General features: G+C 64.7%; 1 protein-coding gene across 5 annotated transcripts in view; it reads right to left on the bottom strand.

Annotated features, from left to right (window-relative positions):
* The window catches only part of RXRA (retinoid X receptor alpha), a 105,686-nt gene that overhangs the window by 12,276 nt on the left and 65,794 nt on the right, over positions 1-27,616 (bottom strand). For 3 of the 5 annotated variants that reach the window (XM_058524439.1, XM_058524437.1, XM_058524440.1), the window contains exons 2-6: positions 18,666-18,931; positions 12,353-12,503; positions 11,698-11,877; positions 2,074-2,243; positions 537-666 (exon numbers count right to left, since the gene is read on the bottom strand). In XM_058524439.1, coding sequence (XP_058380422.1) covers positions 537-666; positions 2,074-2,243; positions 11,698-11,877; positions 12,353-12,503; positions 18,666-18,931 — 897 coding nt within the window. Of the gene's footprint in view, positions 1-536; positions 667-2,073; positions 2,244-11,697; positions 11,878-12,352; positions 12,504-12,843; positions 13,082-13,186; positions 13,270-18,665; positions 18,932-27,616 lie in introns of those variants that run through there. The other 2 variants (XM_058524442.1, XM_058524441.1) reach the window with 2 other exon arrangements.

Here is a 27,616-nt window from a genome sequence, read left to right as displayed (position 1 = left end):
TGGGGGGTGGCCTACCACGTCAGGACTCGGGCCTGACCCCAGACCCCAAAGCCGACGCTCTCACCCACCATTCCGGCCGCCTCTGGCACACCCCATCCGGGCACAGGGCGTGTGCTGAGCATGAGCAAGCGTGTTCTGTGCACCGGCTCTGTGCACGGCAAGCCCTGCTCAGTACAGGGGCCAAGGCCATGATGGGGGAGAAGGCAGCAGAACCCACAAACCCTCGAAGGCAGCCCCTGCGGGACACGTTCAGCCCTGCCTCTCCAGAAGACCCCCCGACAGCCCTTCACATGTCTGAAGACCACTTAGAGAGACCTCAAACCAAATACCTCCTTCTGAGAGAGGGGAGGGAAAACGGGGCCAGAGTTGGCAGTGCTGGGGGAGAAGCCCAGGCCCTATACACCCCGTGCTCTGTCCCCGACGGCCCCATGCGGCAGGAGAAGCATCCTGGGATCTGTCCCACTGTCGGGGCTCCAAGGCCCCCGCCCCCTCTGCTTGCGCTGCATCACCCAGTGCCCACCAGGACCGCCACTCACCTGCCCGCAGCAGGATGACCTGGTCGTCCAGGGGCAGCTCAGAGAAGTGCGGAATCCGCTTGGCCCACTCCACCAGCGTGAAGAGTTGCTTGTCTGCCGCCTGGCAGATGTTGGTGACGGGGTCGTTGGGCTGGTGGAGGGAGGGGGCCAAAGTGAGCACCATTGCAAGAACAGAGCCCAGGACCAGGCCCCGCTCACAGGTTTTACCCGGCGTGGGCTGAGTAACAGCCCCGAAGACGTCCACGTCCTAATCCCTAGAACCGGTGGATGCGCCACTTTACATGGCAAAGGGGACTGTCAGACGTGCCGAGTTAAGGATCTTGAGATGGGGATGATCCTGGGTGATGCGGGTGGGCCCCGTGTCACCACAAGGGTCCTCACGAGAGGGAGCAGGAGGCTCAGAGTCAGAGAAAAGATGTGAGGACGGAAGCAGAGGTCAGAGGACAGAAGACCCTGCTGACCCTGAAGCTGGAGGGAGGGACCATGAGCCGAGGAACGTGGGCGCCTCCAGCACCGGGACAGGCACGGAAACGGATTCTCCCCAGAAAGAACCCGCCCTGCTCACACCTCGACCTCAGCCAGCGAGACTGACTTCGGGCTTCCAACCCCCAGAGCTGTAAAGTACTAAAATCTGTGTTGTTTTCAGCACTCAGTCTGTGGTCGTTTGTTACAGCAGCCACAGGAGGATCATCTGATTGTAACACCCATTTCATCCTCACTGCAGTGGGAGGTAGGTGCCGGGTGACCCCGGTCTCAGACGAGGAGCCCAAGGGGCTGGGTGTTGGAGCTGGGGTGGGACTCTTAACAGTCACGGTGGCCCTCCCGTGTGGTTTCTTCCTACCAGACACGGAGGTGGCACACAGACAGACAGGGTGGCATTAGAGGCCCTTCCGGAAAGTTCTATCCAGAAGGGAACTCTCCAATCACTCTCACAGATGAGGAAACCCAGGTGGGCCTCAGTGGCAGCAGCAGCACAGGAGGCCCCTCCCTGGATCCTGGCGGGGGGGCTTGGATCTCAGACCCCCTGGGTCCTGAGCGAGGGGGAGCCCATACACTGGACGCGGAAATCCCTCATTCTAGAAACCACAATGGCCGGGCCTCCGCACAGGAGGAAAGGCCTCCTTTGAAGAGCCTCCCCTGACAGAAACCATCTGACTGAAGTGATACGCAGTCTAAACACTCCCGGCCCCACGTGAAGGGCCTGCTAAGGGCTCGTGTGGGAGGCCCGGGACGAACTGGCACTGAGGCCACCGGGCTGGATGGGGCTGGGCATGCGGGGGGGAACCTGGGGCCGCAGGGAGAGGCCTCAGCCAGGATGAGCAGCGGGACAATGGGCCAGAGACAACACCAAGCATGAAAGTGAGCACAAAGTCCTGATTCCAGCCATGGAGATCCCGCGCGCCCCATGGGGCTTGGCCGCAGTGCCCCACAGAGGGCCTGGGACGATGCAAGCTCCCACCCAGGAGCACTAGCGGTCCCCAGAGCGAGGCAGGTCCCCGCCACCTGAGGGCAGGGCACGCGGGCGGGCGGCACTCACCGAGCTGGGGTTCAGCCCCACGTTCGCCTCCACGTACGTCTCGGTCTTGGGCTCCACAGCCAGCTCGGCCTCCAGAATCTTCTCCACCGGCATGTCCTCGTGGGCGCTGCTCGTGGACTCCACCTCGCTCTCACTCCGATCCTTGCCCCGCTGCCGCTCCTCCTGCACGGCTGCAACGTGGGGGGCCAGCCGATCAGCCCACGGGGCCAAGTAGTGCCAGCTCCGAGCCAGTGCGGCCACAACACCAGCGTCCCCGGCAGGGCCGGTGTGGGACACACCGCTCAGAGCCAGCCAGACCACGGCGCCGCCTCTGCCCCGAGCCTGGCCTCTCGGCTGTGCGCTCTGAGAACACAGAGCACGCCTGCCTCTCGCTACTTCATTCAGCTAACGTTCACACCGGGACCCTCCCGGGGACAGGCACAGGCCAGGGCAGATGGGGCCTGGCTCTCCTGAAGCCGACGGTTCAGCAGAGTTCCCAACACGGAGTGCAAAGGGCTTTGATGGGCTACGGACTCAGGTAAAGCCAGGAAGACTTCCCGGAACAAGTGGCCATGAAACTGAAGGAGCAGGAAAAACAGCAATAAGGGTTCAGGCAAAGGAGACGGCATATGCAAAGGCCCAGAGCCAGAGCAGAGAGATTCCTGATGAGGAACGGTCTCTCACACCAGCTGGAGAGCCAGTGCACAGGGGACAGGTGTGTAGCAGGGCCGAGTTCCTGGACAGGGAGGGTCTGACACCGCCCAGGAAAAGGACAGGATAGGATGCACATCTCTGACAGTCCCCTCCAGCTGCGGGAAGGAGAGGGGCCCCAGGGAGACCACAAGCTGGAGACCAAACCTGGGTGTCAGCCGGGATGGCTGGGGCCAGCCAAGGGGTTGGGGGAGGTGAGAGGGTGAGCAGCACCGAGGGCAGGGACTGAGCAGACGGCGTACTCAGGCGGCGGCCTGGTGTCTGGGAGCCCAGGAAAAGAGGCAATGGGAAGAGGCAGAGAAGAAGGGACACGTCAACACTGTCCCCAGGAAGACCCCCGTGGGAAGAATGCCAAGGAGGCCAGGGTACGCTGCTGGGCATTTACAGACCTCCCACTTGGGAGCCCATGCAGCTCCAGCCGCACTTCCCAAGAGGGGGCCATGCCCTCCCTGAGGTCACCCAGCAGGCCTGGGACGACACTGAACCACAGCCAGGCTGGAGACCCCGCCAGAACCCCACAATCTCCTGAGATGGGCCCTGGGGGCCCCTGCAGCCTCCTGGCCTGACCCCCACATCCACCCCCCTCCTCTCTGGTGGGCACCAAGGACCCTGGACCAGGGAACGGGAGTCAGCAGTGGGCAGAAGCCACTGCCTGAGGCCTGGTAGGGCTGCAGGGCCACCCACACGGCACCATTACAGCCTGACCAGGTGAGGGTATGCGGCCCGTGCCCCCAGGGACACCCCAGACACCAGTGCACAGCAGGGAGCAGCACCGGGATGAGCGGGTCCTCCTCTAAGCCCACCAGAGCCTACCCTCCTGTGGGCCTGCTCTTCTGAGCCAGAGACGACGTCCAGACACCCCCATAGACTCCCAGGGTGCCCATGGCCCCCTCAGGGACAGCTTCTCAGCCCCCACCCTAGACAAGGCCCTCGGCTTCTCGGGGCCCCTGGAGACCCCAACACAGAGCGGGAGCTTGAATAAGACAACTTCAGAGTACTGCATTGAACCCTCTGTCACACACCCGCCCCTGCTGAGGGGAAGGGCCTGGAAACAGCCCCTCACTGCGGAGCCCAGGGCCCGAAGACCCCAGGGAGGATGCAGGGATGGGCATAGCTGGCCTGCCTCCTAGAGCTGCCCCCCAATCCACAAGGCTCCTAGTAAGAGATGAGAGATTATCCTGAGCGGGGAGAGCCCCCCCAAGGGCCAGGCCTGGGTCCCCCACAGCACCCCAGGGTACAGGAGGCTCCCTCCCTGTTGGAAATCCCAGGGCTTTGAGAACTGGGCAGGCGCCAGCAGCTGCTGGTCCTCGGGAGATGGAACGGGAGACGGCAGTGAGCCACCGTGCAGCCCAACTCCCAGACGCAGAATGGACCTCCTGGGCCCAGAGTCACAGCTGGGCCAGCGTGAAGGTGTGCGCCCTCGCGCCCTCTGCAGACCCCCACCATCTGCATGGTGGGCCTTGCCGAAGGGAGGGGATAAGCCCCCGGCCCACCCTGCTTGGGCCCAGGCCTTGTGGCGGCCACTCCCCCCACCACCCTGGGGATCGTCCTGCTCCCCTGGCTGTACCCGGAGCCGCAGCACCCAGAGGTCCTGGTAAACAGCCCATTCCTGGGGACTCGAGGGTAGGACATTAGGATAAATGACGATGATGTTTGCAGAAAGCCAACGCAGCCTAGGTCACACTCACTGCACAGGGGGCGCTCAGGTCAGCTGACCCAACAACTGCAGGCACTCTGGCCCACTGCCTGGCCTCCGGCCAGCCCTGGAGGTGGGGGCTCGGCAAAGGGTCCTCAGGCCCTCCCAAGGACACCCAGCATGCCGGCCGGATGCTGGTGCCTCCTCCCTCCACCCTGCCCTAATCCCATCTGGATTTCCCTCTCCGTGTTTCTGACCCGCTCCAGATCGCACCCCCAAAGCCAGTTCCAGGCTCTCCCCACCGAGCCTCAGCTTGGCACCCCTGCCCTCGCTCTCCTGTGGGACCTTGCTCCCGGTGCCCCTCCTCTTCCCTGGCCCAATGCCCTGGGGCAGTGCCTTGCAGAGGGCGGGAGGGCTCAGCCCTCAGGGGCTCCCCAAGTGCTCTTGCCCTCTGGGCCTTGGTCGGGGCTCATCCTCCCCTCAGAACACAGCTCCCTGTTCTTGCAGACACCAGCTGTCACGAGACCGCTCAGCACCCCACCAGACCCCCACCCCGCCCTGGCTCCGAGGGCCCGAGCTCAAGCTCGGGGCTGCCTGACCCAGGCCCTCTCGCCCTGGGCTCCCTGGCTTCCGATGGGTTAGGCAAACTCGGGAACCAGCAGGAAGAAGGAGGACAGGAGGAGGGAGGACAGGGCCCATGGCCCTGGCACCTGCCCTGCCCAGCCACGGCTCTCAGTGGCCACTTCCTCCCAAGGCCACAGCTCCCAGCGAGCTGCCCTCTCTCAGGGCTCTGCAAGCCCACCCTCCCTCAATCCTCCAGGCCTGGGGTGGGAGGCCTCCCGCAGTGGCTGGCCCGGGGAGTCCCCCAGGCCTGCCTGGTTCCCGTAACGCTGCCCACAGCTCAGTAACAGCCCGGCACCAACACCTCTCCACGGCCCCGCGCCACCGCTTCTCGCCATGCCCCCACCGATGACTGTTCAGAGATGCCGGGACTGATCTCTGGCCCCCTGGGGGTCGTGGGGCTCCCTGAGGGCAGGCCCTGCATCCCTCCTGCTTCCACAAACAGCTGTTCAGAGTTGCCCCCGGACCAGGGGCTGCGCTCCCCACGACAGGACCAACTCCAGTGAGGGACTTTCCTTCCACGTGGCGACTCAGGGACAGGAGACAGCCCACGCCCGGATCACACCAGCTGGGCCAGGAGCAGGCAGGGGCCTGGAGTCGGCGTCTTTGCAAGCCTGGCTCTTCTGGAAAATCTGACAGCAGATGAGGGCTGAGTGCGGAGCTCCAGCTGGCCAGCGGGTGGCAAGGGGCCGGCAGGGTCACAGCAGGCCGCCCCGCTCCGGGCCCTCCCCCGGCATCTTCCACGACCCTGCAGGTGGCAGGTGCTGGGCTGAGGCAGGGATCCTCCTCATGTCACCTCTCTGTCACAGTGAACAGGGTCACAGGCCAGCAGAGCCACCCCGGCAGGACGCAGCCACAAAGGCTGATCTAGGCCAGCATCCGGGGTGATGGGGACCCAAGTGGGCCCGTGTCCCTGAGACCCTGAGGACGGGGGTCCCAGGGTCTGGCCTCTGGGCAGAATCCTAAACCCTCAGAGGGAGGACACAGCTGAGAGGCACGTGGCCTAGCTCAACCGCCTTATTTTACCGGGTGGGGAAACTGAGTCCCAGAGAGCCAAAGGGGTGTGGCTGAGCTCTCAGGACAGTGGGCAGCTTAAAGCTACAGGCTCTGGAGTCAGAGGGACCCAGGTCCCCAGACCCTGCTCTGCCCCTAATGGCTGTGTGGCCTCAGGCAAATTCCTCGCCTCTCTGTGCCTGCTGCCTGGGCCGTAGAGAGTGACAGCGCAGCCTTCGGGGCGGACCCATGAGAAGGTGCTCTCGGGGCGGATCCACCGGGAGTACCCTCGGGACGCTCACAGCTGTCACAGCACCTCCCACTCCCCAGGACGTGGCCCAGTGACGGGCATTTCCTCCACTCCGAGGACAGTCCCAGGGCACAGGGGGGAGGATGGGGCGGCCCGAGTGTGGGCAGGCCCAGGGTGCGGGAGGGGGCGGGCAGCAGGTGGCGGTTCCTCGGGACCTGCCTCCGCCGCGGGGGCACGAGAATTAATTAGCGAGCGCTTTGTGAAGCACTTTGAAGCCATGAAGGGCCCGCAGCTCTGAGCAGCATCGTTGTAAATACTACGGTTTTATTTACAGACGCGGAGGAGCAGGCGGAGCCCAGGCGCTGATGCTCTGCCAGCTCCCTCACCTCCTAGATGGAGTCATGTCGGACTTACGTTCCGCCGGCGCCGGGAAGCCTTAGGCGGGAGGCGTCTGTGAAGACAGGGCCTCATTATCCTCCAGCCCGGAGCAGGCAGGCGGAGGAGGCTGGGCCGAGCCCTGCGCTGGGGACACCCGGAAAGACCCGAGAGGCACAGACTGACCCCTCCCCAGCAGCCACACACACACCCGGGAGGGGAGCTCAACGCCCAACATAACTGGGGTCCCCAACCTCCTCTCATAGGAAACACACTGACACAAGGGCGAGCAGTCCCCCGGCCAGAGTGGGACACCCCCAACCTGCCGCCATGCCCACTGCTACCCTCCTGGCTCTGGGGACCCGGCAGGAAGCCAGGCGCTAGGAAGGGGGCGTCCGGGGCTGGCAGCTCCCCGGCCCTGCTGCCTCCTCTGCTTTGGGCACGGCCAGCTGGCAGGCCCTTCCTCGTCCCCTGTCCAGCCCCCACGGCAGGCAGGACTGGATTTCACCAAAGCGCTCTGGCCCAGCCGCCTCTTCTTAAGTCCGGGACAACAGACCGGGAGACGGGGCGTCCTGCAGAGGTCACACGGTGAATTAGGGGCTCTCCAGCTCAGAGGACACGTCCCTTCTTCCCTCAGGGGACTCAACCCAGGACAAGGAGCCTGCATATGAGAATGCTCACATACACTCGCACGGGCACGCACACACATGCACATATGCACACGCACGCACACTCGCACACACGCACACACACATGCACACACCGCAGTCACTACTCCCAGCTCCACCACCAGCCAGGCATGGTGCTGCCCCCTGCACGTTCCTCCCCACAAGCTAGCAGGGGGATCCCTGCCGACGCCCTCACTGTGCAGAGGAGGAAACTGAGGCTCAGAAAGGCGATGCTGACAGGACGGCACATGAACCCAGTGGGGGCTCTTTCTCTACAGCAGAAACGTGTGGGGCCATGCACGCCCGTGCATGCACAGAGACACGTACACATGTGCACACACACGTGTACATGCATAAACATGTGCGCATACACATGTACACACACGCACACCAGACCCTGCCGTTTCCACACCCGTCCTTCAGAGTCAGGAGATGGGGTGCAGGAAGCCTAGGGAGGCAGAAGGAGCAAGAAAGGCCCTCCTGAAAGGCCCTCCTAGAGGAGGAGGAGGGAAGCAGAGAGGTGGGGGCAGCAGGCTGCCCCCTCCACCCTGGGCCAGGTCACCCCAGGTCACCCCAGGTGGGGCCAGGTCTCCCCCATCAGACTGGGAAGCCCGGAGTGTGGGGCCTGCCTCCCCTGTCAGACTGTGAGCGCCGGCAGGGACCCCAAGCCCTGCCAATGCGTGCCCCAGCAGACAGGCCCAGGCTCAGCCTGGTGGAGGCCAGCCCACGTGCATTTCCCACCTGGGCCTCGGCTCCCACCTCCCCCAGAATGCTGCGGAACGAGTCCCCCCCCCCCCCTTGGCTGCTTGTGTGCGAGGGCCCCTCACCGTTGCCCAACAGCAGATGCCATCAGCCTGCATCCCTCATTAGTGGCGGAGGTGGGGTCCCTGTCAGCCCCGAGCCAGAGAAGCTCCCCCTGGGCTCTCGCTGTGGTCAGCCAGCCGGGTGCCCCGAGCTGCACCCTCTCGGCACCACACTGAACAATGCCGCCGGGTACAGGCCTCTGCGTCCTCACCTGTAACAGGTGTCATCACGAGCCTCGCCGAGGGGTCGGGCGGCATCAAGGCCAGTCAGCACAGCTGCCCGCTGCAGGGCTGGCACTCAGGAGGGCGCAGGCCAGCCCTGGGAGCCAACAGCTCTCATCCTATATGCTCCAGCCACAGCTGGATTGGCACACGCGGCCCCCTCCCCAGGCTGCCACGCTGCCCTGACTCATACAGCCACCCACCGCTGCCAGGGAGCCTTCCTTGCAGTGGTTTGCCCCAGGACAGCGGAGAGAACAGGAGCTCTGTCTCAGGACAGTTCCCGGGAGACTGGGGGCAGCGCCCAGCTGCAGGTTGTCTGGGGCGGGGCGGGGAGCCTCTCGACTCCTCTGGGCCGCTTGACCTGGGAGACCGCGGAGTGCCCTGCAGGGCCAGCAAGGAGGCCGCACTGGGGCCGCTGGTCACTCCTCCCAGGAGTGAGGCTCTGGACTGGGCCCATGGGTGCCGGGACACACGACAGACCGCTCCCTCGCTAGGAGCTGCACGTCCAGGGGAGCGTGGGTAAGAGAAGCTGCCACCCACAAGAGGACAGAGCTCCCTGCAGGAGGCCCCGCCCCGCCTTCCTGCCGTCCTCAAGGCTCTCAGGGCTGCACAAACCCGCACACGGCCGGCCAGCTAGGCCCAGCTGCAGGTTGCTGTGTCTGGGGCACGAGAGAGCGCTGTGGGAGGGTTTCACTGCATGCTCGTGATTCATAAATCCAGTAAGAGGCAAAGGGGAGGCGGGGCCTGACGGGACCAGGCATTCATCTAACGGCCCATAAATCAGGTCTCGAGGGCCTTGCGGCACCTCAGGAACGCGCCCAAAGCACCAGATTTACCCATCAGACGCGAGAGCAGGGACAAGAGAGATGCACCGCCATGTGGCTCCAGACCAGGCAAATGGCTACAGCCCCAGCCCTGCCTGCATTGGCCCTGAGACCCCCCAAGTGCCCCAGCTCTCTGCACCCCGTTTCTCCACGTGGGAGGTATGGGGACAGCATCGTGGCACCACGGGGGAGAGAGAGAGTGCGTGGAGATGGGGGCGAAGGCCCCACGAGGCCCCACACACAGGAGGCGCTCCTAACAGCTGCTGCAACGAGACCCGGTCACTGCCGGGCACCAGGGGAGAGGTCAGACCAGGTGACTCCAGGTCTTCCTGGCCCTGAGACTCTGCAGCTCCCCTGGGATGGGACAGGAGTGCCACCCCCTCTCCCCAAGGCCTTGGAGGATAGGCAGCTGGAGTCTGATGATGCCCAGGCTCACAGGTGGACAGGCTGAGGGGAACTCAGGAAGGGGTCAGTGTTTACTGGACAGTCCTAGGGATCCGGGGAGGGTCACTCCCTGGGCCTCGGAATGGCATCCACGCCCTGCACTGTGCCACATCTGCTGATGTTCTCGGTCTCTGCACAGCTGTTCCCTCCAGCGGGGCACATGCTCTGCCTGACACCTTTCCACTCTTCAGGCATCGGCCTAGACGCCTCCCGCCCACCCGAGCCTTGCCCGTTGCCCACGGCTGGGTCAGGTGCCTCCTCTGGGCTCCCACAGTGCCCCGCGCTTCCCCTAAGTCATCAGTGACCACGCCGGGGGCCCTGCCTGGTTATTGACGGTCACTTTCAATGGACAGATGCCCCCAGCTCACTGCTGTACCTGGCGTGGTGCTTGGCACCAGGAGCGGAGAGCTCAGCAAGTGAATGGTCGGTCTCATGGGCTAAAGCCAAGCTCACCATGTGGTGCTGTCCTCCAGGACCCCTGAACCTCATGCGGGGGCCCCACCTCCCACCAGCACACTGGCGCCTGGCCCTCTGGCCCACCTCCACGCCTGGGAACACACCAATCCGCTGCCCACCACACGTGTCCCCTGCCCAAGTTTCCATCCTTCAGGAACAACCCTGTGCCCAACACCTCCAGCAAGCCCTCCCTGACTACACAGGGCGTCCAAGGAACCGGGGCTAGGCACACGCCTCCCCTGGCCGGATACATGCTTCCTCTGCCCTCTCATTGGCCTAAAGGAATAGAGTCTGCACTGGGAGCCAGAGGCCCTGGTTCCAGCCCAGCATGTGACCCTGGGCAAGCCCTGGACCCTCTGGACCTCAGTTTCTCCACCTGCACAAGGCAAGGTGGGCCAAGCATTATACGACGCCCTGCACAGCCCAGGCCAGGCCCCGCAGCTCAGCGCCGAGCCCACGGGGCCCCTCTCTGTGGTCCACGGACCCGCTGCCCCTCGCCAGGAGTGGTGCCAGCTGCAGGAGATAGCAGCTGCCGCGGTGCCCCGCCTTCATCACTGCGCCCCACACTCGCCCTCACAACCTCGAGGAGAAAATCCTGCAGGACCACGAGGCACAGCTGGGGTTTCGGTTTCTCAACAAGAACAACTGGGGTTGTTCAGGGTGGGGTCCATCTGCCGTTCAAGCGTGGGTGCAGACCACGGCCCAGAGAGTCCACTCAGGACGCAGGAGTCGTCAGACCTGCACAGGCCACGGACGCATAGGGGCTGGGAGAGGTCTCACTGCAAGCTGGGGCCACGGGCTCGGGAGCTTGACAATTTCAATGGCCTGAGGAGAGTGACCTTCCATGCTACCCACCCCCGCAACCCACCCCCGACAAATGTTGTCGATAAGATCCAAGGCCAAGAGTCCCACGGCTCGAGTCCCGCTGCTCCGAGGCCCTGGGTGCTGCTGGGCACCCCCACCAGCTTTGCAGGAGGAAGCGGGGCGCAGGACAACCCTGGCGTCGGGCTGGCTCAGGGACACCCTGACAGTCTCTGGAGTTCCCTGCTCCCTCCATCCCCCAATCAGGGCTGTCCCCACAAGGGACCCCTCGACCGTCCCCGTACTGGACAGCCGGAACACGGCCGCAGGACACACGGACCTGCCGTCCTGGGCTCCAACCACTCCACTCCACGCCCCCACCTCCCACGCCCAGCCGCGGGCCTCCCTGTGCTTCTGCCTTTGCCCGTCTCCCAGAGCCCACGTGCAGGGCCCGGGCCTGCTACGACCTCGGAGAGGGTTTGATCGACGCCTGTCCCTCACAGGGCTGGAAGCTGCCAGTGGGCAGGACCCAGGCTACCCCTTCTGTATCCCAGAGCCTGGCATACAGCAGGCGCTCAGTAACGATCTGGTGAGTGAGATCAACACCCGGCTGGGAGGTCTGGTACCATCATCGCCCACGGGGATGCCCCGCCCACAGTGCAGCAGTGGTCTCTGGAGGGAGTGAGCACCCTATCACCAGAGGTATGCAAAGGAGCCGGCCGCGCCAGAGGGCTGCAAAGCCGCCAAGTCCAGGGCTCCACGCCGTGCTCAGGGGCCACGGGGCGCAGGAGGCCCCGTGGAGGAGAGGGCTGACCCTGGCCCACCCAGCAACGCGGCCTACCTTCCCGCTTCATGCCCATGGCCAGGCACTTCTGGTAGCGGCAGTACTGGCAGCGGTTCCGCTGCCGCTTGTCGATCAGGCAGTCCTTGTTGTCTCGGCAGGTGTAGGTCAGGTCCTTGCGCACCGTCCGCTTGAAGAAGCCCTTGCAGCCCTCGCAGCTGTACACCCCGTAGTGCTTGCCTGCAGGGGGGTGGGCGGGCCGTGAGCCCCAGAGTGTCCACTGTGGAGCGGGCGTCCTCTCCGATGGCCCCCTCGTCTGCAGACCCCCCGGCCTTCCAGCTCCATCCGCCGGGCGAGGGAGCGGCCCCACCGAGGACCAGGCGCTGGTGAGGCCGTCCCCTCTGTGTCTGAGGCAGCGGCCCCAGAAGAGGGTGCCGTCGGGGTTCAGAGGCAGGATGCGAGGGGCACTTCGCCCAGGGCACAGACCAGAGAGGGGCACAGCCCCCTCTGTCATCGTCACCACCAACAGCTGCCCTCCCTCCAAAAGCCTCCGGACCACCCTGCGCACGGTGGCATCCCCCACTTACTGCCTCCCTGATTGAAACCACTAGAAGGCCCATGTGAAAGGGGAGCTCCCAGCGCCCCCTTGGTGGCCTGGCCAGGCCCCCGCCCCCACCCGTGGGTCCTGCCATCCCCTGCGCCCGCGGCAGCCTACCTGAGGAGCGGTCCCCGCAGATGGCACAGATGTGCTTGGTGAAGGATGCCATGTTCCCTGAGGGGTGGGCCGGGACCTTGAGGACACCGTTGAGGCCCAGTGGGGGTTTGATGTCCTCGCTGCTGCTGACGGGGTTCATGGGTGAGTTGAGCTGGGGAGGGGACACCGGGGGTCAGCCCTGGCAGGCTGGTGCCATGCACTGGGGGTCATGTGCCAGAGTCCCCCCAACACCCCCAACAACCCTGTGGCACACCCCCACTTTACAGAGAGAAACTGAGGTTCAGAGAGGAGCCCTGCCCACCCCAGGCCACACAGCCCAGAGAGGCAGAGCCCAGGCCGGCTGAGCGCCGGCTGGACGCCTGCCCGGGGGTGCTCCGCTGGGCTGGCAGAGGCTGCCCTGCCCTCAGGGCTCCACCCTCCCACGGCCGACCCCAGACCCGGGAAGGAGGCCCCCACAAGGCCCCTGCTCATGCTCCCTGCCCCTCACCCACCTAAACAAGAACCACCTCCCATTACTGGGCGCTCCCTTGGCAGGACAGCGTGAGCTCCAGGACCCTCTCGCTGAGGCAGGCACTTTGGGGGACCCCCAACCCACAGACGAGCACTGAGCCCTGGTCACAGCGAGGACGGAGCAGAGCTGGGATCCACTCCACCAGGCCACACTGCCCGGGCCTCTGCGGGCGGGGCGGGGTCTCTAATCTCAGGACCCAGGGAGAGAGGGACAGAGACACCCCTCGGGCGTCTGCTGCAGGGACACCGTCCCCTCTCCACAGAGCCCTCCGCCCCACCCTCAGCCGCCTGACGCCTTGCCAGGAGGAAGCGTGGGAAACTCACCGGTCACCCTGGCAACAGCTGCCGCGGCTGCGATGACACAGCAGTTTTGGTTCCGCTGCGTCCACCCCAGCCCTCCCGCCAGCGCCCAGGGCCCAGAGGTGCTTCCCGCCGCATCCTGCGAGCCCGCCGTCTCTGCAGGCGCCAGGACCCTGGCCGGGCAGCGCCATGCAGCCCCGCACCCCCACTTCTGCAAACCCCTGACAGGCGGAAACTGGGTGGCGTGCACGCCTCTGGGGACGGGCAGCAGCTGCTGCGCTGCCCCCTGGTAGCCCCGGCCCCTCCTGCGGGCGGGAACCGCACCTCCTTCCTCCCCCACGGCCCCCAACTCCCACCCCCCTTTCTCATGGGACGGCAGGACCTTGTGGCTCAAAGGACACAACGCAGAACCCCCCCCAAAGCCTCGCTTCACGCCGGCCTCAGCGCCGGCGGTGACTCTCCCAGCCCAGCGGGCTCTAGGACCCCTCCCTCCACCCAGGTGGCCATGCGGCTCTGAAGATGCTTAACCCCCAGGGGACTCAGGGGGGTGCAGAGAGGCCAGGAGGCCGGCTCTGACCACCCGGGCTGCCAGGACACAGGAGCCGAGGGGGGCGCGAGGGCATCCGGGGACCCCACTGCAGAACAGGGCAGCCCTCTGTCATTCGAGAATGCCCCCTGCGCCGTCTGCAGCGCTCAGGAGCCTTCCCAGCTGAGAGAGGAGCTAAGAAGGGACACCAACCAAGAGAAGGCGCCCGCTGTGTGCTCGGTGCCACCGTGCCGGGCTATGCACACGCGCTGGCCTCTCCCTGCGAGGAACACCCCGCGGGGACGTGCTCTCCCATTTCCCAGATGTGGACGTGGAGGCTCAGAGAGGTCAGGGGCCTGGCCGAGGGCACACAGCTGCCCAGTGGCAGAGCAGAGGTTTGAGCTTAGCCCTCTCAAGAGTCAGCAGGTGGTGACACCGAGGTGATCCCCGTACGCTGGAGAAGGGGAAACCGAGGACCCGAGAGGACGGGCTTGCCCTGAGCCACTCGGAGCTCCCACCCATCGCACTGTTCACTAAGTGCCCAGCCAGCCGGGAGCACACAGCCCAGCCCTGCCCTGCAGGGCTCGCTGGCCGGGCCTGAGGTGCCAGGAGGAGGGAGAAGGGGCTTGTCCCCGGGCCTCCGGATCCTGCCTCCTCCATCTGCTGTGTGACTTAGGGGAAATTATCACATCTCTCTGAGCCTGAGGTTCCTCGTATGGAATAACGTGAGTGCATCCATGTGAGGCTGACGTCGGGGTTGCCGAGCTGATCCCCAGCAGTGCTGACAGGCAGCGAACAACCCGGCTCACGTGGCACAAGCGGCGGCTGCATGAGCACTCGGCCTCCAGGAGGAGACCACCAGCTGGGCCTGGACGATGGCGGGCAGGCGGGCGTCCCAGGCAGAGGGGCTGCCAGAGCAACATTCGGTCCCGAGGGGCCCAACTGCGGGAGCCACTGAGGACCCGTGAGCAGGAGGCGCGGCGTGGAGGCCGGGTGGGACGCCTCTCTGGGCTCCAGCCGTCCCCGTGCTGCGGGAACCCAGCCACGAGTCCCGAGGCTGGACCCTCCTGGCGGCACAGAGGAGAGGAACTCGGGCCTCCCCTCTTTCTGCGGCTGCCCAAACCACACTGGGTGGGTAGGGCCGCCTGCCCTGTCTCCTAGGCCCCGTGTGCAGGCCCTTGGGACTGGCGCCTGCCCTCGGTAAACTGAGGCAGGACCACAGCAGCAGGGAAGGAGCTGCAGGGGGAGCGGTCAGTCAGGGTCAGTGCCGGGGCGAGCTGGCTCCCAGGCCGTGTGCCGGGGGCACCCTGCCATCCCGGGCTCCAGGTCCCCATGGGCACAGCGGTCGGCCCAGAGGCCCTGGGAGCCCGAGGAGCCCCCGCACGTGTGGGAAGACGAAGGCGGTGCTGCAGCCGCACCCTCACTACAGGCCCGGGCGCCCGCTTTGCTTCTCCGCCTCGACTGGTGGGCGTCCCCACGTGGCCACCGGGGCAGGCTGTGCGGAGGCCAGGGGCCATTCTTCTGCTTCCCAGCTCCAAGCAGGCAGGCCTCGGGCCAGGCTCACAGCTCCCTGAACAGAGCGCAGGGCGGCCCCTGGGGGCCTCGTCCTGCCACGTAGGGCCCCTCCGCAGACCTCACCTACGGGGTCTGCTCCCCTCTTGCTCCACTCTGCTCCCAGGAGCCCGAGGACTCCGTGGCGTGGCCAGGGAGGGGCCCGCCCATTTCCCCTTTCACATCCTTGGCATCTATTTCGGTTCCCCCCCGAGCCTACGAGACTCACTAAAATAACCTCCCGCCTCCACAGCGCCCCCCTGGGGCCCGGCCGTCTCTCCCACTCCTCCTTCCCCCACCCACCACGCCCTTCCTTCCCGTGCCCACGCAGGGGAGGCCCACCACCCACAGTCAGAACTCGGGTGGGAGGCTCCAGACCCGGCGCCCACCAAGAGCCGCCCTTGGCCTCGCTGGCCTCATCTGCCCACCAAGGCAGGCGACACACCCTGTGAAGTCCACTCAGCCTCATGCAGACGACCCATCGCAGAGGCCGCACGACCGTGGTGCCCACAACAAGGAGCAGGCAGGGCCGGCTGCCCCGCAGGCCTGGACACGCCCTGCCCCAGGGAGGCTGTGCGGGGCTGGCGAGGCCTGGACACTGAGGTGCCCACGAGTGCCAAGCACTGTGAGCGGCTCTGGGACACGGTGGGAAATGCTCCCTGGTTCCTGCGCTGGTGGAGCCCCCAGACCAGGGGAGACATGCGGGGCAGCTCAGGCCGGCACCTGTGGCCTGGCCTGGCTCTGCCCAGACCCCCGGCGCCCATTTCCCCGAGAGGCGGGGTGAGGTGGACTCAGGGACATCGACGGCCCTCCCCGGCTGTGGACTTGAGCACGCGGCGCTCGGCAGAGTGCCAGGCCCTCCTCGACAACAGCAGAAGTCAGAGAACCTCGCTGGTTGCGGCAGCTATGACTTCGTGGTTGTGGTTTTGGGGCAGGAGTGGGGGCATGCCCCCCCTGAACTCCACCCACACTCCCATGAACATGGGGAACTCCGGGCGTCCAGGAGAAACTGCTTCAGCCAGAAGCTGCACTCAGCTCCCAGGGCAGGAGCGATGGGGGTCAGGGGCCAGGGGACTGAGGCTACCCCGGAAGAGCGGCTGGAGGCTGAGCATGGGGCTCAGACCAAGGCAAAACTAACTGCTGTCCAACTGACCGATGGACGGATGGACGGCTGACGAGCAGGACAGTATGAACGTCTGGGGCACACCAGGTTTGCTCCCCACACTCACCCCCCTCCCAGGCCCGACTCCTGCACTGATCGCCTCATCAGCCTCACGGGGCCTGGGGCCCCTCACTCACAAGCAACCTGGATTCAGCACGCCCCCACTACGTGCCAGGAACCTCGCTGTGTGCAGAGAGCAACAGAGAGCAACAGAGAACAACAGAGAACAGGACGGACGTGGCCCCAAAGACCTCCCTCCTCTGCACCGCCCACCCCTCCCCTAGACGGCTAACAGTGCCAAGGGGCACCAGGCTCCCCAGAGGTTTGGGGGCATCACCACCACCCTGGCTGGGCACCTAGGGCCCAGGCCTGGCACAGCCCCCACTGCAGACCCTCACACCCAGGCTCCTACTGTGCACAAGCCCTCGGGGCGTCCAGGGCAGGCAGTAGGCCTGGAACCAGCAAGGAGCCTCATGGGGCTCTGAGCGCCAGTGGGACCTGCCTCTATCCCGGTCCCCTGTGGGATGGGCGCAGGCCAGTCTTCATCTGCCATGTCAGTGTGTGACATGCTGCAACCAGCAAGAACAGGGGTGGGGTGGCTATGCTAAAAATAACACGGCCAGGCCCAGGAAGGCGGCCCAACCTCCCTCACGCCAGCACCTGGGGCATTCTGCCTGCTTCTAGAAGGCGACATGAGGGGGTCCCGGGAGCTCTGCACTGATGCCTGAGGCCCTAGCTCTTCTGCATCCATCCCCCGGCTGCAAAGGGGCTGACAAGGTCACCCTGGAAAAGCCAGCAAGATTCTCCACCAAAGCCACCTCCAGACAGGCCCAGCCAGATGGGCAGTGGGCTGCCTACAGACCCCAATGGCACTCCAGCCCTCCTGGGCCGGGAGCAGAGTGGGCTGCCCTGGAGGTGGCATAGCTCCGTGGGCAGCAGAGGGCTTGGTAGTCCAGAGGACACAGCTGACACTATTACTGGTGGCTCTGGGCAGGGGAGCTGGAGGGCTGTCCTGAGGCCTCATAGAGACGGTACACCAGAACACGCCTCCACCTCCCTGGGGAGGAACAGCTGAGCCCGGTCTTGGACACTCAGAGCGAGAGGGAGCCCTGCCTATTCCAGGAAGGACAGCTTGAGACCCCGAGAGAGGGCGGACCCACAGGGATTCAGACAGGTCTCCCCGCCCACCAGCAAGAAGTCCACCAGGACCACCCAGAGCCGGGAGAGAGACACCCAGCTGGGCCCTGAGGCCCCTTCACAACCCAGGGTCCTGGGAACTCAGAACAACTCTGCAGGGCTCAGACAAGAGGCGCCTCCAGGTCCCACGGCAAGAACTGGACTGAGCCAGGCCCGGCCAGGCACCTGAGCCAGACACGACCCCAGAAGCCAGACTGTTCTAGAGAAGTGTCTGAGCAAACACATGACATGGACAAGACCACCAAGCCCGGCAGACGAAGCCGAGGCCCCCGTGGACCCGAGGCCTGGCATCCCCGAGGAGGGGCGCGTCTGCACCGAGCCTGGACACATCTCGCCTGTGAGGTCCAGGCCCAGGGGCACTGAAACTGCCCGGCGTGGGTGTGAGCAGAGGCCAGCAGGGAAGGGCCGGCCAGAGAAGGGCCAGCTGTGAGGACAAGGGGCTCCAGGGTGGAGGGTTTAAACTCGAGGAAGGTGGAGTCCCCACCCCACAGAGCTCCGAATCCCGGGAGGGTAGGGGACCTGCCTGGCTGACAACCTCTGAGGGTCACAGGCTCAGGAGTCAGCAGACCTGGGCACACACTCAGGCTCAGGCTGCCTCTGTGGCTCTGCTTCCCAGAGACTGAGAGGAAACGACAGCACCTGCCTTCCAGGGGCCACAGGATGGAGCAGGTGTTCTGCAGGTGAGGTCCAGGCCCCACCCCTGGCCCCGCCCACAGGATGGAGCAGGTGTCCTGCAAGTGAGGCCCAGGCCCCACCCCTGGCCCCGCCCACAGGATGGAGCAGGTGTCCTGCAGGTGAGGCCCAGGCCCCGCCCCTGGCCCCGCCCACAGGATGGAGCAGGTGTCTTGCAGGTGAGGCCCAGGCCCCGCCCCTGGCCTCGCCCACAGGATGGAGCAGGTGTCCTGCAGGTGAGGCCCAGGCCCCGCCCCTGGCCTCGCCCACAGGATGGAGCAGGTGTCCTGCAGGTGAGGCCCAGGCCCCGCCCCTCTGGCCCAGCCCACAGGATGGAGCAGGTGTCCTGCAGGTGAGGCCAAGGCCCCGCCCCTCTGGCCCTGCCCGCCACTTACCTGGGGGCTGCCAGTGCCAAAGCCCAGGGTGGGTGTGGTAGGCACCGACATGGAGTGGGGGCCCATGGGGGAGCTGATGACGGAGAAGGGTGGGCCCATGCCATTGATGGGTGAGCTCAGCGAGCTGATGGGCGAGTGCAGCTGTCCTGGGGAGCCGAGAGAGGAGCCCATGCCGGGCCCCAGAGAGGGGTGCAGCGAGGGGGCGGCCATGGAGCCACGCCCCGTGGGGGAGTTGAGGGACGAGGAGTTCACCTGGGTGGAGAAGTCTGCAAGACAAGAACCACAGGAAGGCGGTCAGGAATCCACAATGACTGGCCCGCTGCCCCTCTGGCCACAGAGAGCACGAGGCCCCGAGATGCCCCAGGCACCCCCGGTGATCCTAACGGCTCACTGACACAAATTCAACGCCACCCCCTCCAGGGCAGCATCCCACCCGGCCCGGCTCTAGGGCTCAGGCCGGGCCCCAGGCAGGTGCAGGACGGGCAGGCTGACAGCTGCCGTCAGCATGCGCTAAGATGCCTATCTGGTCAGGGAGGCCAGATGGCTGCCGCTTGGACACTCAACACTCCAGGCCTGTCCACCTGGAATGCCTGGTCGCCAGGAGTTGCCAGACCCTCTGCCCATCTACTCAGGGGGTCTAGGTGAAGGTCTGGGAATACTAATAAAAATAATGAAGGCTGAAATTTGCAGAGCACCCACTCTGCAGCAGAGGCAAGTCCACATCCTCGGTGTAGACTGATGCGTGGAGTTAGGAGGTTCACAGCTGGGGAACCGAGGCCCTGCGTTCCTACCGCTGCCCATGGCAGGGCGGGACCAGCACCAGGAGGCTGACCCACTGCAAAGTCTGCGGACTTAACCACCAGGCAACACTGACTGGGCCTGCTCAGGTACCCCAGCAGCGGTGGTACCCCCAGGCCTCCCTGACTGGTGGGGCCCCAGAGAGGTGCACACTCCTGTGTGTGTGCCCAGGCCTGGCAGCTTGCAGCCCGGGGGCAGGGAGCTTCCAGGTGGGCCTCATGGAGGGGGCCTGGGTGTGCGCCAGGCACGGCGACAGGCAGCCCGCAGAGAGTCAGGGAAGAGGCTGGGACCTCCCACACATCAGACTTTCATCTCCGGGATTTCAAAGCACCAATGGCTAATTAGGCCTCCCCATCCCCGCCGAGGGCTTGGCAAGCAGAAGCATCCCCAGGAGGGAGGCTCTCAGGTGGTGAATCCACTGCCCCCGGGCCTGAGCAGACCATCAGGAACTGGAGGAGCCCAAACAAGGCAGCACAAGCCAGGAGCCGCAGGCGACAGCGAGTCCTGCCTCTGCCTGGGCAAGGCACCTCTCTGGGCCTTGGTCTTCCCATCTGCAAAATGGTCTCCCGCCCCAGCCTGCAGCGATCACACGTACTTTTGAAAAGTCGACTGGGACCATGGGCGGGATGGAGTGGCCTCCGTCCACGCACACCCTGGGTCGGGGGACCCACGCCGGCTGCCCCACTCAACGGCCCCAGGACGACTTCGCCCCCTGACCCTCGGAAGGCCCGTGTCCTGAGCGTTCCCTGAGTGCCAGGCCTGGAGCAGGAAGAAGCCCTGTACAGACTGAGTCGGGGGACATGCACCGTCGCGCTCCAGACACCACGACCGACCCGCATTCGGAACTCAGGACTTGGGGCAGACCTGACTCCGGCCAAGGCCTGAGCTCTTATCCAGGGCCTTAGGGACTTGTCCACAGAGGTGCTGGGCAGCAACCAGCCCTTACGGTGGGGTGGTCCCAGCAGGAACACGGGGTGCTCTGCCACGCCTGCCGGACCCCCCTTCTGTGCGCATTTATCCGTTTCCATCCCGGGAGGAGGGCCGCAGGAGGGGGCCCTGGAATTCCACGTTCAAGCCAGGGTGTGGGGGGGCCTGCCTGCCCCTGCACCTTCTGACTCCACCAGCAAACGAGCCTCATCTGATTCTTCTGAAACCCTAGCCATTCGCAACATTGGAAATAAACCGTTTCACTGAACTTGAAAACAAAAGCTTAAGGAATTCCAGAACCGGATGCAGCGGCGCCTGCTGGCAAAGACCAGCACTGCAAATCAGCCCTATTGGTCACGCAACTCCCTGAACCCAGGCGTGGATGCCCAACTCCATGCGCCCAGACGTCTCCGCTAGAAGATGGCGAGAGAAGGCAGACAGAAAAGGAGGTTCAAGAGTAGCAGACAAGATCCGGCTGCATATCCTTGATCCACTGAATTCCTGCAACCCTGTCCACCCACCTGTGACAGACAAGGAAACTGAGGCACAGGGAAGGGGCCAGAGTTGCCTAAAGGCACAGGCCCAGAAATCTGCAGCTGCCCCTCGGCCACTGTAATTTCCAGCAGGCCACGACCGGGACACCTGGACCCGCCCCTGGACGAGGAACCCTGAGGCAGCTTCATCCCCGTCCAAGCACGTCTCCTCATCTGTGACAGGCGGAGAGACACGGCCACTCTGCAGGCCGAGGCTGAGGCGAACAGGGCGGGCCCCGCCCCTGTCATGCAGTCCAGAGAAGCACCCCGCTGACTTCGAGGTGTAAGAGAAAGAAAAGGACTTTGCAAAATGCACTCTGCAGACATCTCCACCGAGACCACAGACCAAGAGGAGCCAGGGAACCGCTGGGGCATCTGGGAGCAGGCTGGGCCGGGCGGGGTCCATCCCAGGAGCATCCCACCCCAGAAGCGCATCCAGCAGCCTGAAGGCCTGGCTGCCCAGCCTCTGGGAACGAAAGGAGGATTTCCCGGCCAAGAGGGAGAAGTCACTCCCGGATCCTCACAGCTCCCCACCTCCACCCCCTGTCCCTCTGCATCCTGGGGGGACTGGAGGGCTCTGAATTAGAGGAGGGGACTGGGGGGGCGGGGGTGGGGGCTGCTCTCCTTAAGGGGCTGCGTGCAGCCAGCAGTGCCAGGCGGGCCCAGAGCCTCTCGGAGGGGCCTCTGCTGCTGGCCGGCCACACCTGACAGGGAGTGTTCCCGCGGGGGGCGGGGGGACTTCCCCCTCACACAGCTGCAGAGGCTGCTGCGGGTCCACGCTGGCCGCTGGCCCTGCGCTGGGCCTGAGCTGCTGGGCTGTTTATTTGTTTGCTGCTCTGGCAGGAAGGGGAGGGAGCGGCGGGAGAAAGCTTCGGCCGGAAGGAAGGAGAGAGGGAGGAGGCCTGTTTAACTGCCAGCTGCCAGGCTGCACCCCAAAGCTCCCCCAGCCCCCCAAGGCACCACCCACACCCCTCCCAAGTCTGAGGACCGTGAGGAGGGGGAACCAATAAGATGGAGGGGAAAACCGGGCAGGAGAGGAAAGACGGGGTGCAAGGAGGAACTCCGGGAGAAAGGGGGAAATGGGGGGAAAGGGCACCCAGCCTGTGGGTGCAGCCCATCCCCCAAATGTGAACGTGGGGGCCTGGCTCCTCAGGCATACCCCCTCTCCTCTGCACCCCAGGGACAAGTGTCTGCAGTTGCTCCCAACAGATGACCGTGAGCCCCTGGGGGCCCCTGAGTCTGGAGGGGGCGGCCACCCCACCAATGCCTGCCTCGGCAAGACCCCAGCTGCCCCAGGCCCCCACTCCGGGCGCTTCCTGTTTACACGGAACATCCACAGCAGACACTTTCCCGGAGCCTGGGTGACAATGGCTGGGTGTGTTTTCTGGAGTCTTCTGGAGAGAGGCACTTTCTGGCCAGGAAGGGAATGTTAGAAAGAAAAGGCAGAAAATGCCTAAACATCCTCCGCTGGCCAAGAGAGGCCGCCAGCCCGCCCTCCACGTGCGTGCAGGCTCTGCCTTTTCCGGGCCATTTATCTGTTCCCACCCACCGATAAGCAGTGGCTGCGATAAGGTTGTTCTTAAAAAGTCATCCTTGGGACTTGCAGGGCCTTGTCACCCGCCGGTCACCACACGCTTATCTGATGCTCAGCTCAGTGGGCTGGCGGGGGCCGCGGCTGCAGGACGCCTGGCTCAGACCCCAGACCCAACCCTGGGAGGCAGCTGACACCCAGAGGGTGCAGAGGGGCCTCTGCGGAGGGGCAAAAGCCAACTGCCGAATCTGGGACCCTCAGAACCTGGGCCTTACCGGGCCCCAAACCCCAGCACCCCACACCTTACCCCCACCACGTGCCCTCTGGCACCATCGGCAATAGATGGGACTCTGAGGAAGGAGGCCAGGGCCTGGGAACTCACAGAGACCTCCAGAAAGAGGCCCCCGTCCAGGCAGAGGGGATGCCCTGGCAGCCCCAACATATGCAAATGCACCTCGCGGGGCTGCCAGGTTCAGTCCAGGAAGGCTGCATGGAAGAGGTGGTGGGCAGCTCTCTCCATTGGCACAAAAGGCGTTTCAGAACACAAAACTGAGTCTCAGATGCAAATGCCTGCAGGCCAGAAACAGAAGTCCATGAGCAGACATGGAATGCCCCGGAATGCTCAGCACCCAGAGCAGGCACGGAGGAGCTCCCTGGGCCCCAGAGTGTGAGAATGAAAAGTTACATTTAGCGAAGTTGAAATAAAAAATGTCCTCATGGTGACTGACAACAGCACAGGCTGCTTCTTGAGAACAGAGTTCCCCATCGCGGTTGTATGCAAGTAGGAACTTCAACCACCACCCAGGAACGGCCGAGCAAGTGGCCCCTGAGGTCCCTTTGAGAGAGGGAAGGGACGTCCCCACCGACCCAAATTCCTGAGCTGCTCGGGCTCCCCCTGGAATGCCCACCCTCCTGTCCCCCTGGTCCCCATGCAGGAAGCGGGGGAACCCCCACCAACTCCCTTCCGGCCTCTGCCTGGCAGGCAGGGGAGGCGGGGAGGCGGCCGGAAATGCCAGCCCGCTGTGGCAGGGCGGGGGCGAGCCCGGGACTCCAGCCCCTCCCAGGCCACCAGGGAAACCCCAGCTCCTGCAAAGGGGAGCTCAGGGTTCCTCCAACGCCCTTCTGAGCGTGCAGGACCAACCAGGGCAGGGTCCCAGCAGGCCGCAAGTTGGGGCAAAGGCCCAGGCCACGTGTCCTGTTGAACAGGAGAGGACACGGGGGCCCAGCCAAGCAGAGCAGAAGGACAGGCGGTCCAAACGGACCAAGGGTGGGGTCCCATGGGGCTGGAGAGGGCCAGGGGCTTCAAGGAGGGGCACGAAGGACGGCATGGAAGCGTCAACAGAGGTGTCCAGAAGGGGAGAGGGCACAGAGGGGCAGGAAGGACCCCGCAGTGAGCCACACCCGACAAGAACGGGTCCATAGCCCCCACCCCTGCACCTCTGCCTGGGGACCCCCCGGAACCGAAACCCCGAGGCGGGGAGCCGGCGGTCCCTCAGGAGCTTCCCGGGACGCCCACCTCCAGCCCCCACCTTCCGGAAGGACTGCTTCCCCTGCCACCCGGGGGAGGAGAAGTGGCAGCCCCGTGGGGACTGCGGTGGGGACCACGGCGCGTCGGGGTTTGGGGGAAGCTGAGGGCGGCTGGAGCAGACAGAGGGGGAGGCAGAGCATCCAGGCCCCACAGGGCAACGGGCTTCAGGAACGGGGACAGGTGGCAGACATGCCTCCTACCCACCCTTGGGGCCACGGGGCCCACCTCTCCCTGGCCTCAGTTTCCCCTTCTACAAAATGGGTATGCCAACAGCAGTGGCTGCTGTGCTGGCCCACAGGAATGGGCCCCATGAGCCCTCCCAGGGTGGGTTCCCAGCACATGCTGGGCGCCTGCTTCCAACCTCCCAGCACAGGGTGGGCCGGGACTCGGGGCCAATCCCCTCCAGCCCTGGGGAGCACAGCTGACCCACTGCCTCTAGCTGAGTGTCAGTTTACGGCTCAGGTGGCTCAGGCTGAAATTTCAGCTCCTCTGGGGTCACCCTGCCCTTTCCCCAACCAATGGCCCCAGCCCCAAATCTCAGCCCCTGCTGAGGACAAAGGTCAGCTCGGCCCTCACGAGTGGTCAGGAGAAACTCCAGCCTGCCTCCAGCTCCCCTCCAAGAGCCTAGGGCCTCAAAGCAGGGTCAGATGGGGAGCACACCAGGAAGGCAGCCTCAGGGACCCCCAGGGAGAGCTCCCCACTGGCCAGAAAGGACCTAGTCCCCTCTCTCTGCCAGGCCCAGCAAGTCCATCGGTCAGCAGAGGCCAGAACTCAGGACTGAGGAGCCCAGAGTGGCCCAGACCAGCCCAGACTCCCAAGGAGGGAGGGGCACCGGGAACAGTGAACCACGACACACATCTTCTTCACCCCCACCCCACACCCGTCCACAGGCGCCCACGGGAAGTGGCTCTAAGAGGTTCCAGGCCCCGGACACTCAACAGGGACTTCACTCCCACAGGCCCCACAGAAACCACTGGCTGGCCTCTCTGAAGTACTGCTTCCTAGCACTGCCTTCCTCAGCCCTCTGTGACACAGACGGGGATGCCCAAGGGCCTGGAGGGAAGTGGTGAGGGGACGGCAGGTAGGGTGGGCACCGAAGGCCCAGGGACAGGCAGGATGCTCTGTTGAGTGAGGGACAGACACCACAAACCCGCCAGCCCCAAGGCTGCGAGGGGCCCAGAGTGACCAGGGCTGCAGACCCAGCAGGCAGAAGCTCCGCCCAGGGTTCGGGCACATCCCTGAGAGCTTCAGGTGTCCAGGGCTCAGAGTGACCCCAGGTGGGCGGGGCTAGGGCAGGGCCCTGGACTCCAGTCTGGCCACTGCCTCTGCCTCTGTGAGCTCAGGCCCCCTAGGCTCCATGAACAGGAGACCTCACGGACTCAGGAATGCCAAACCCACCTCTACAGTTGCCACCCCCACCCAAACTGGGGAAAGCAGGGTCTCGGCTCCCTGTCCCCTCCCCAAGGAGCGGGCCACGCAGCTGGGCTCTCCCTTCGTGAACTCACCTCCTGGCGCTCTGCCCAACAAGCCTGGGAGGGACTCAATGTACCCTATCCACTCCCCTTGGACCCACCTTGGCCCCCAATATGGGATCAGGGGCTGGCTCTGAGCGGGAGCCTGGGAAACGCAGGGAAGCGTGGGGGCGTGACGTGAAGGCGAGGGCCTGGGGGTGCTGCCCGAGGCCTCTGGTCCCTGACGTGGAAGGGCAGATAGCTTGCAGGCACGACTGGCCAGGTGGCTGGACCCCCAGGGGAAACAGATACAAAGGCAGGGGCAGGATCTCCAACCCAGATCTGCAGGATCTCCAACCACGGCCCTCCTCGGCCTCCCAGGGCATGAGGACAAGGAACCACGACCCAAACACCTCGACCTCCGGGTCCCAGCTGGGAGACACACCAACCTAAAGCCCTTCAGTCCTGACCAACAAACTCCCCAGGGCAGAGGGCAATACAATGCCCCTCATGGAGACCCCACCAAGGCCCAAAGGGTCTAACCAGGGAAACCACTCTCCATAATAAAGCTCAGGGTAAGGCATCTGTACTAGCACCTAGTGAGCACTCGATGACAAACACGTCTGCACCATCACCATCATCACCATCACCACCACCATCATCGTCATCACAATCATCATCAGCATCACCATCGTCATCTTCTTCACCGCCACCACCATCATGATTATCACCATGACCATCATCATCACTCACCATCATCTTCTTCGCTGCCACCATCATCATCACCATCATCGTCATCACAACCATCATCAGCATCACCATCACCATCATCACCACCACCACCACCACCACCATCGCCATCATCACCACCACCACCATTGTCATCACAACCAGCATCAGCATCACCATCATGGCCATCACCATCACCATCCTCATCACCATCACCATGATTATCACCATCACCATATTACCATCATCATCACCATCATCATCCTCCTCCTCCTCACCACCTGGGCAACCCCCTGACCTGCCCCACAGCACAGACGAAAGGCTGAAGCCCAGAGAGGCTGATGGTGACACTAGATGGGTTTTGCCACAAGTAGCAAAAGGAAGGTGTTTTGGGGCTCTGCTGGTCATACTGAGTAGGCCAGGGCTGGTGAGGGGCAGGAGGAAGAACGGGAAGTAGTGCCCAAGCTGGCAGCCGCCCCAGCCCAGCCCACTCACACACTCCGGGGGTGCTGCAGCTGGAGCCCAGCACTGTGGGGAAGTGGGGAGCACAGCCATGAGGACAGGGGTGGCCAGGAAGGGCTCCCTGTGCCCAGCCAGCCCTTCACTGGGCCTGGAAGGTGTTCAAGAAAGAGCTGAGGAGTGACGGCACCAATGCACCAGGGCACTAGGGCCCAGGTCTTTGCAGGAGGCTGTCCCCATGCCCACCTTCCAGAAGCCCACTCTCCACGGACGCCGTGGCCACAGCCCTCACACCAGGCACAGCTACACAGTCAACCAGATGCATCTGCGCCACCTTCCCCTCGACTCTGACAGCAGTCGCTGTCATCACCCACCAGGCCAGGGCACTCCGACAGAAGGGGGAGGCACCCTCTGGGGGCACCTTGAGTGCTGAGCTGAGCACTTAACTTAAGCTGAGCAGCACTGTTCAAACCACCAGGGTACAGATGAGGAAACTGAGTCTGGAGCTGCATCCACTTCCCAGCTCTTTACAGCTTATTGAAACATGTAGGGGGCGGGGGACACACCCTGGCCAGGCACCTGGGAGGTGGGGGCCAGACTCCCGCCACAGCCCTGTCTCTCTGGCCCAGCCTCCTGGCTGTCAGGGCCCCTCCTCCCCAGGCCACGCTGTGTGCACTTGGGTGCTACAAGAAGACCTAGCAGCCTGCTCACGGCTTCAGGATAACCAGGGCCTGCTGCACAGACCCTTCCCTCCTGGCTCCGTCCTGCACACCCCAAACGCTGGCTCAGGACACGCCAACTCCCCACCTTTCCCTTCCCTCTTCTCCTTGACCCCAGGGCCTCCGAAACCTCGGGCCAGGGCCAGTTTTTCAGGAGAAGCGAGGTGACTACAGGCAGAGCCGCCCCTGATGAGAACCAACAGGCAGACCTGTCCTTAGAAGCCTGGGGAGGTGGCAGGGGTGTCAGGGCTGGTGATGACTAGGCAGTGGCCATGG

The sequence above is a fragment of the Diceros bicornis genome, chromosome 28 (genome assembly GCF_020826845.1).
Source record: "Diceros bicornis minor isolate mBicDic1 chromosome 28, mDicBic1.mat.cur, whole genome shotgun sequence".
Classification (NCBI taxonomy): domain Eukaryota; kingdom Metazoa; phylum Chordata; class Mammalia; order Perissodactyla; family Rhinocerotidae; genus Diceros; species Diceros bicornis.
The sequence above is the reverse complement of the archived record's forward strand: the minus strand, read 5'-3'. Positions and strand labels throughout refer to the sequence as shown.